Source organism: Triticum urartu, chromosome 5, assembly GCF_003073215.2.
Source record: "Triticum urartu cultivar G1812 chromosome 5, Tu2.1, whole genome shotgun sequence".
NCBI classification, from domain to species: domain Eukaryota; kingdom Viridiplantae; phylum Streptophyta; class Magnoliopsida; order Poales; family Poaceae; genus Triticum; species Triticum urartu.
In genome coordinates this window covers 584,759,990-584,769,359 of record NC_053026.1, presented here as the reverse complement: position 1 = coordinate 584,769,359, position 9,370 = coordinate 584,759,990, and the positions used below count along the sequence as shown (strand labels likewise).

The window sequence follows — 9,370 nt, the reverse complement described above, 5'->3', positions numbered from 1 at the left end:
TCTTCTATGTGCACGGCGCGTTGCTTGGTTGCGCCGCAACGGACGATTCTACTCTTCATCGCGACGAAAATATTAATTGATCGATCGCTCGCGCGCGCGTGCGTGCATGCTTGTGGCCGTTGCTTAACGTGATTAGACCGGTCGGTCGAGCAGGCAAGATTCGGGCACAATCGTCGTGTCCATACTCTAGCACAGACCGGTTACACGCTTTTAGCCGTTTTTTGTCCCGTGAAGCCATGCATTCCAACGCTCTACGCTTCAACAAATCACGAATTAGTTACACCGTCGATCGTCACCGGCCGGCCGCCGACATATATGCAAGTGAAATATACGGTGGCGAGGGCGGCCTTTGGCTAGCTACCTTTCGTGTTGTGCAATCTTCAGTGTCACTCAAGAGCAGCAGCATACCAGAGAAAGAGAGAGAGAGAGAGAGAGAGAGAGAGAGAGAGAGAGAGAGAGAGACGAGAGAGCAGCAGCATACACAGAGCGTTCGTTGCTTCCGGTTTGTGCCTGGTTCGTTGCTACTCTTCACCGTTACTCTTTAGATTGTGATTGTGATACGACTCAACTGTGTCTGTCTGTATCCATCTCGAGACATCGACGGCCGCCGCCAAAATTTCCCTTTAAATACCGCAGCCACTGGAAAGAGCTGCAGTGCAGAGTGCAGACCACAACAGAAAGAGCTACCTAGCTAGCTCTGCTTGTTTCGCTCTTCAGAACTCTCGGTCAGTCGGCTCGCGTAAGATAGATGGCAGGCAGACAGGTATGTGCTCCTACTTTGCTAGCGGAAGTCTGGTAGCACATGATCGCTCGAGTATATATTACTGTACATACGATGAGTTCATGAGTCTAGCTCATTCATTTGCATGGTACACATGTGTGCTTGTTTCAGGACGTGAACGTGGACGATAGCCTCGCCGGCATGACGACGCTGTCCGTGCACAATGAGGAGCAGACGGCAATGCTCCCCGTCAGCGTGGATGGCAGCAAGCCCAGCGGCCGGTACGTCCTCGTGGCGGGCCGCGCCCATGAGAAGGATGGCCTGCGGCAGACTATCACGACGGGCGTCGTGAAGCCTCGGGTCACGTACCGCGTGGCCGGGTGGATCAGCCTGGGCGCAGGCGCGGCGTGGGGGACGAGCCACCCGGTGCGCGTCAACCTTGGTGTCACTACGGACGATGATGAGAATGAGAGCCTGCAGGTGGAGTGTGGCGCGGTCTGCGCCGTGGCTGGCGGGTGGACGGAGATCATGGGCGCCTTCCGCCTCAGGACGGAGCCGCGCAGCGCCGCGGTTTACGTCCACGGCGCCCCTGCCGGCGTCGACGTCAAGGTCATGGATCTCCGCGTCTTCCAGACAGACCGCGAGGCGCGCTTCAGGCAACTCAAGGACAAGACTGACAAGGTGAGCGTGCACTACGTAGCCATGTTTCACCATGTGCCGCCTGCATATATAATTATTGACGTGGGCTTTTGTGGCACCTAATGATGCAGGCGCGCAAGAGGGACGTGATTCTGAAGCTGGGAAGGCAGACCGGAGCGGCGGCGTCCGTGCGCGTGGTGCAGTTGGACAACGCCTTCCCCTTCGGGTCATGCATCAACACGTCCGTCATCCAGAAGCCGGCCTTCCTCGACTTCTTCACCAACCACTTCGACTGGGCCGTCTTCGAGAACGAGCTCAAGTGGTACCACACCGAGGCGCAGCAGGGCCAGCTCAACTACGCCGACGCCGACGCGCTCCTCGCCTTCTGCGACCGCCTCGGCAAGAGCGTCCGCGGCCACTGCGTCTTCTGGTCCGTCGACGGCGACGTGCAGCAGTGGGTCAAGAACCTCGACAAGGACCAGCTGAAGTCCGCCGTCCAGAGCCGCCTCGAAGGCCTGGTGTCCCGCTACGCCGGCAAGTTCCCGCACTACGACGTCAACAACGAGATGCTGCACGGCCAATTCTTCCGGGACCGCCTCGGCGACGACCACGTGCCGGCGTTCATGTTCAAGGAGGTGGCGCGGCTGGACCCGGAGCCCGCGCTCTTCGTCAACGACTTCAACGTGGAGTGCGGCAACGACCCCAACGCGACCCCCGACAAGTACGCCGAGCAGGTCGCATGGCTGCAGAGCTGCGGCGCGGTGGTGCGCGGCATCGGACTGCAGGGCCACGTGAGCAACCCGATCGGTGAGGTCATCTGCGCCGCGCTCGACAGGCTCGCCACCACCGGCGTGCCCATCTGGTTCACGGAGCTGGACGTGTCCGAGCCCGACGTGAGCCTCCGCGCCAAGGACCTGGAGGTGGTGCTCCGGGAGGCATACGCGCACCCAGCGGTGGAGGGCGTCGTGTTCTGGGGGTTCATGCAGGGCACGATGTGGCGGCAGGACGCCTGGCTCGTCGACGCCGACGGCACCGTCAACGAAGCTGGCCAGATGTTCCTGAACCTCCAGAGGGAATGGAAGACGGACGTGCGAGGGAGCGCCGACGGCGATGGGAACTTCATGTTCAGGGGCTTCCACGGCAGATACTTCGTCGAGGTCACCACGGCGACGGGGTGTCGGATGCTCAAGACCTTCACGGTGGAGAAAGGGGACAGCACAACTCTCATGGTGGATTTGGGCGATGCCTGAGTGCCTGATGGTGGATCTATCTACACTTTTATACAAGTATACATAGAATAGATACTTACCCATCTGATTACATTTATGTTACATCGGTCATACGCTGATGTGATTAACATGTTAAGGAATAAAGTGCTCTATATTTACTGTATGAAACGATGAAAAAATAATATTTACTGTACGAAAATTATGTGGGTACGACATTCTTTTCTTGAATACGCAAAGCTGCGTGTCTTTAAGAAGTAGAAATGAGTACAATTGAGATACAACGCTTGAAACAACCACAAGATGGGGTAAAAAACATGATGCCAAGAACAAAGAGGAATGAGATGCTTGGCCCAAACAAAAGCCACACCATAGCACAAAACTACCCTAGCAAAGAAAACGCCCTGAACCGAAGTGGTGTCCCAAATCTCAAAATTCATCACAGGGCACAACACGAGAAACAAAGACGATGCCTTCATGAAGGTAAAGAACGTCGTGACGTTGCCGCCGTCCGATCCGTGAAACCAGACCCGGGGTTTCCCCGGCACTTGAAGAGGGGCACGAAGAAAGGCCATGGCAACGTCTCCAGGATGGGGATGGCACCCGCTAGTGTAGCCGCTGCTAGCATCAGCAAGTCAAGCAGGGATTTCTCCCTGGCCTATGTCCGAACAATCCCAAAGCCGCCGGACAAGATCCATTGACGGGAATAGGTCGGAAGGTGGGGTCGCCACGTCATAAGGAGAGCTATGCCCGCCGCCGAGGGATGGCAACGAGGACCGCCGGGTGCACGAGCATTGGACCCGGCGGAGGAGAGGCGAAGCAAGGGGTGGCAGTCGTGGTCAGAGAGGCGACGACAAGGTGTAGAGAGCCCACACACGAGATGCGAGGGTTGTCAAAGCGTCAGCGACACATGTCTGGACCGAGGATGCCAGAGTCGCCAAGATGCCGGCGAGCCAAGAAACCGAAAAGGACGCAACGTTTTGAGCACCGAGGCTGAAGCTGCTACGGGAGAATGCTAGTGAGGCATGGACGCAGGAGAACACAGGCCCACGCTCATCGGTATCGAAGCAGACACGTTAGCATCCACCATGTGCACGACACCATGCTGCCAAAGACCGCAAGATCTACACTACAACCTAGCATAAGGATGCACGCCCAAATCAGGCCCACCTGCAGCACCATCACGCAGACTAGCCACCGGCACACCAAAGCAGCAGCCAGGGCTCACAGCATCGGCTAGCGCCGGGCGGATGAGCGGCAAGAGGCGCCGACGCACGCGGGAGCACTCCATCGTGGCCCCCAAGTATAGGACCGCCGCCCAAAATCACGCATGTCGCCATGAGGGCATGAGGAGGGAGGCACTACTGCGGAAGGAAGGGCAAGAGGAGGGAGGCGCTACCGCGGAAGGAATAGCTAGAGATGGCACTGCGGCCGACCAGGAGGAACGTCGGAAGACCTGGATTGGAGCTCGCCCCGCACCCAAGGCTCCCACACCGCGACGCCACTAGAAGGCAGGAGCGTCCCGCAGCCACCTTCCCTGGGCATGCGCGGGCTTCGCCGGCATCCCCTTCAGCGGCAGCGACGCGAGAGAGGCGTCTTGGAGCATCGGCGACACGGCTTTGGGCCCCCCCATGTCGCCTGGGGTGGGCGGCACGGGGGTCGGGGTGTCTCCACCCGTTCACTTGTTTGGTATGACTTTTTTTTGTCCGAAGCTTGTACGTCTAGACACATGATATATGCTGTATGCTATGGCCGAGAAACTGTTTTTTGTCGCTAATCGTACCTGCGTCGGATGAAGTTTCATCGTACATATAGCATTGCTGTTCTATTTATATGCATCAACCAATGCATCCAAGTCCATCCAAAAAAAGACGATGCATCAAGAGGGTGTCTCCTTTAATCGACGCATCCAAGTCCAATGACCTTTATAACCTGATGCATCTCTACTCCTAACGTCTCAGTTGGTAGGCAGCGTTTCGGTTTTATTTTTGTCTCACAATTTTCGTCCGGTTTCTTTTCGCTGGTTTTTTTTCACCGGTTTTTTTGTCCCCTGCCCCCACCCACCCCACGCACGAACCGCTCCCCTCCCTCTCCTCACGCGAGCGGATCCTCTCTCTAGTACCCTCGCACGCGCTAGGGTTCCTGCGCCGCCGCGAGCTCGTCGACCAGCCCAACGTCCTGCTACTCCGCGCCTCGTTTCCCTCGTCGCTCGCCTTCGGACTCCTCGCTAGCCTCAGGCGATCCATCGCTTGTCTGCAAGCCAAGCCGCCGCCTCTCCGCCGAGAAAGAGGGCTCCCGATCTCCGCCGTGGTCGACCAACAGCTCATCGCGCCTGCTCCGTCGCCTCGTCACGCGTGCTGTCTGCTCCGCTGCCTCGCCGCCTGCTCCGTCGCCTTGCCACGCGCCGGCCGCCTTCTCCCCCTCGTCTCGCCGATTCTCTCCGTCCGCACTAGGAGATCAAGAGGGAAGGGATCCCCTTTTCTGCAAAGCTCGTGCCTTGCCGGCTTCGACGGCGGCGCTCGATGACCCGCTCCTCGTCCTCGAGCACCTCCTCCAGACCTCGAGCTCCGGCGGCGGCGGCGTGGGAAAGACGACCAGGGCATGGGGAAGACGAAGACTTGCTCCACACACATGCCACTGCCACGTGCTTGTCTTGCTCCTTGAGTTGGCGGGCTGATGATGGAGGATCTGCACTCTTCGCTGCACTGGCGCCGTCGCTGCCGCTTCTGCTTCTGCTCCCCGCTCGCCCACGGCGAAGGCTGTCTTCTGAATTTACAGGTGATGTCTGTCTGTTGAAGCAAGCAGGTGAGCTGATTTTGTGCAGCGATTGGTTTGTGCAACGATTGGAGGAGGAATGGAGTATTGCATAGGATTGGATGTTGCTTCCATTGGTGCAGGTGAACATACAGTATACATTCAGTTAGCCTTACACTTTGTATGCTTTCAGTATTGGTGAACATACAGTAGATAAACATACAATATAAATTCAGTATGAACAGTACTGGTGATAATTGAATTCAGATGGGAACATCCTCAGGCCCCTGTTCTTATTCTTATTCTGAAAATTTATTCTTTACACTTTATTCTTTGGTTACTTCAAGTGAGTAACTACAATAACTTCAAGTGGGTAACTTCATTTTCTGATTTTTTTACACATTAACCATGATATTTGTTCCTCTGTTCTGGTCATAATGATAATCTGATTGCTGAACCCTTAATCATTCTCATAATCTGAATGCAACAAGAGCATCCAAAATCTGGAGCAAACAATGTTTGAAATTTTCCAAACTTCTGTTGAAAAGTTAACTGAATTTTTTGTATCAACATTGCAACATTTCAGCATGACAACTCAACTCAACTCAATTCAGTAAATTAAATGGCATATTGCAATATTTACAAATATTCAGTTAACTTCTATTAACATTCAGTTAACTGAAGAACATGTTTATCCAGACCAAGAACATTCAGTTAACTTCTTTGACATTGGAGATGAACACATTCAGTTAACTTTTTTGCAACATTTATGCAGAATACATGATCAATTGCGTTTGAAATTAATGAACAAGCGCAATTTGCAGAAATTGGAGCCCGGGTTCTTCCTCTCACCGGCAGCAGCACGAGCAGGGGATTAGTGTTTGAAATTAGGGTCTTCTGAATGTTGTTTCCTTGTTGCTGAAGATAGGTGACTCTGAGGAATGTAGGTAGGCTGGCTATGTCGCCGAGGTTGAGAGGGAGAGCCCACCACCTTTTCTGATTAATGTTGTTTAGGTTTAGAGATGGTCCTAATCCTAATCTAATGTTATCTCACCTAAAAGAAAAGCATCCTAATCTAATGTTATCTCTGATTTCTTTTGCAAATGTTACTGTTCGTAATTCCTGAGCTTGTGTAACGTCTTTGTTTTATTGTTGTCCATTGTGAGTATTCTTATGCATGATTGCTTCTTCAGACTGCAAATGTAGCTAGTGCACTCCGGGAGGCGAAGAATAAACTTGAGAAGAAGTTGGATGATCTTACTTTGTAAGACTTACTCTCGAAAGGAGAATGCGGGTATATTTTTCTCTGTCTTCAGTGCTTTTATGTTTATTGTGGTCCCTTTATTTTCGATGTGCTACCCTGCATGTCGTAGTTTGAGACAGTTCTGCTTGTTCCTGCCAGTATAAGGACAAATACAATTTCGCCTACGAAACTTCCATTCTTTCCCTGTTCTGTTTGTGTAGATTTTCTTCTTATATAAGATACACATAATTTTTTTTGTTACAAGCAAATTAGATTGGTCTTCTGTATGTTCAAATGTATCCATAATTTTTTCTGTTTTATATGCACGTACCAATCTTGGTCTTCTGTATGCAGGGTACACTCCTGATGACTGATGATGTTTCACAACCTCTTCTGCAGATTTTCAGAATACCGACGGAAATATTGCGTTGGAACGATCCCGGGTCGGCGGGGGCGGCCAGACTAGGTGGCAAATGCGGTGCACAAGTTGAGGAGCGAAGGTAAAGAGGAAAGGCCACAACAACCTGAGCAGCGGCGAGGGGATGGAGCAGCAGCTGCGCAGCTGCGTCGACCCGAGCAGTTGCGAGAGCGAATGAAGCTGCGGTTGCACAGACAAGCTTGTGGAGGTGTCAGTATGCACGCATGCGTCCCTGATTTGGAGCACGCCTCTGGCCTGGTAGGATTCTCGCTCTGCCCCGACCTCAAGGGTGTTCGTCTATCTGTGTCGTGCTCGGGACGATGCACTAATGCAGGTGTGGTTCTTCAGCTTTTCTTTGTCTTTTTGTTGGTATGTATATCTCCGAATCTTGTGAGCCGTGATTTTCATGCTGCCATGTATGCCATTGTGTCCTGTATAATGATTCTTCTTATTATTTTTGAATGGCATAATTATTCTTATTAAGGCACTGCCGCTGCCTATTTTGCTTATAGTAACATACTAATTAATACAGGGAGAGAGTACGATTTTTTAACACAATCTGCAGTACCCGTGAGCCTGCCCATAGGTAGATATGGATACATTTTGTAGCTTCCATTCTTGTTTTCTCTCATTGAAATTATGAATTTGGAAACTAATCATGGAGTGTCTAGATTGTCTGCTATATTACCAAGTGCGCTGAAGGAAAAGCTGCTGCCACTGTTGATGACCACTCTAGGTGATATAATTCATGTTTGCTTTGTTGTTTCAGTAACTTCCTGTAGCATATTGGTTCCATCTTTTTTTTGCATCATGGTACATTATTCTCATCTTGATATATATAATTTGGTCAACTGAAGATTTGAGTGCAGGGTAGAATTCTTGGTTGATTTTAGAATTTCGTTGTTGATTACTTGGCCAACAGACTTTTATGAAATTCAAGGCGTCATTTAGTGTACTATATGTCATATTTGTCTTATTTCTATACTCACAATATTTCGGCATCGTCTGAACAAATGATGCTAAATTGATATAATCATTTTGGATCAGTGTCATCTTCTCAATGCTGAACAGCCAAAATATATACATAGTGAGCAGTTCACCGCACATGCTCATACGTCATATTTATGTACTGTTTAACATGGCAAAAATTGGTCAAACATTTAAATATTTCTACTGTTTAACACAGCCAAAGTATATACATAATGATCAGTCCTCCGCTGCACATTAGATCCAGCCTCCCTCCCTTGACACCATTCTTCTTACTTATTATTATTTCTTTTAAAAATATCTTTAGTTTTATTTTCTAGCTACTTCAATTCATTCGTATATGGTTAGTTCCATCGCACTACGAGGATGATCCATGGCTGGTCGCGGACGATCACCTGCGAGGACGATTCATGGCCGGTTGGGGATGGTCAGTTCCATCACACTGCGAGAAGATGATTCATGGCCGGTCGGGGATGGTCACCTGCGGTGAGCACGAGTACCTCCTCCATATCCTCCCTATACTAGCACCCTTGGCGATGAAAATGACAGCCAGGAGAATCCCTCCTTCACACCTCTTTTCCATCTCTGTCAGATTGTCCTCTCCAGCAAGGTGTCTATGCATGAATCATATTTATGATTTCTTTGCATTTTTAACAATTAATATAGATTTTTGTACCCACAGCCCGAAGGCCAACCTTAATACTGGACCTCGAGAGGGGCATCTGGCCAACCATGCCGGAGGATGCAGAGGAGTTGTTTGGGAATGTTATCATCAGAGGACCCAAGAAGTAGCCCACCAAGGATGCATGGATCAACCATGCAAGTCCATTGTGAGTTTGATGCTTCTCATGTGTTCACTGTGGTGCAATGAAGATCTGATGGGCAATGGTCTCATGACATTTCCTTTCTGAAAACTTAAATTTATAGCTTGCAATCCATCTGTGGCGAGGGTTTATGACAGACAAGCCAATAGATTTGGGGGTCCACTTCCCGGTGAAACAAATGTTCATTGCGGACAATACGAAGACGATGATTGGTACAATCAGGTGAATATATTAGAATTTTTATTCTTCTCTCTCCATGTCTATGTTTGTGCTTGATCAACTGTCCACTTAATGATTTTAGTTGTACAAAGTCCTAAGCTGGTCTCACTAGGTCGTACCCAGTGGCGGAGACAGGGGGGCCAGCAGGGGCCCTGCCCCCCCCCCCCCTAACACCATGATTTTGCATGTAATTTGCTATGAACAGTGTACTAATTTGCTGCTAAAAAACTATTTGTCAACACTTTGGCCCTCCTCAACCTGTTTTAGTAGCACTTTGCCTCCCTTGTAGATATTTTCTGGCTCCGCCACTGGTTCGTACTCGTACCACACCATGCGAAG

The 9,370-nt window shown here is 50.8% G+C and overlaps 1 protein-coding gene and 1 long non-coding RNA gene across 2 annotated transcripts; both read left to right on the top strand.

Annotated features, from left to right (window-relative positions):
- The first annotated feature begins 667 nt into the window (after positions 1-667).
- Positions 668-2,752, top strand: LOC125506152 (endo-1,4-beta-xylanase 3-like). Its single transcript, XM_048671014.1, has 3 exons — positions 668-763; positions 893-1,402; positions 1,492-2,752. Exons 1-3 carry the CDS (start codon positions 749-751, stop codon positions 2,608-2,610), a joined length of 1,644 nt encoding a protein of 547 aa, XP_048526971.1. The 5' UTR covers positions 668-748; the 3' UTR covers positions 2,611-2,752.
- Positions 2,753-7,147: 4,395 nt separating this feature from the next.
- Positions 7,148-8,757, top strand: LOC125506151. The gene is made up of 3 exons (XR_007282594.1): positions 7,148-7,335; positions 7,534-7,587; positions 7,673-8,757. It is a non-coding gene; the product is annotated as an uncharacterized LOC125506151 (long non-coding RNA).
- The last annotated feature ends 613 nt before the right edge of the window (positions 8,758-9,370 follow it).

Coding starts and splice junctions, on each gene's coding strand:
- LOC125506152 (XM_048671014.1), top strand. Junction 1,403..1,491: donor TCAAGGACAAGACTGACAAG/GTGAGCGTGCAC, acceptor CTAATGATGCAG/GCGCGCAAGAGGGACGTGAT.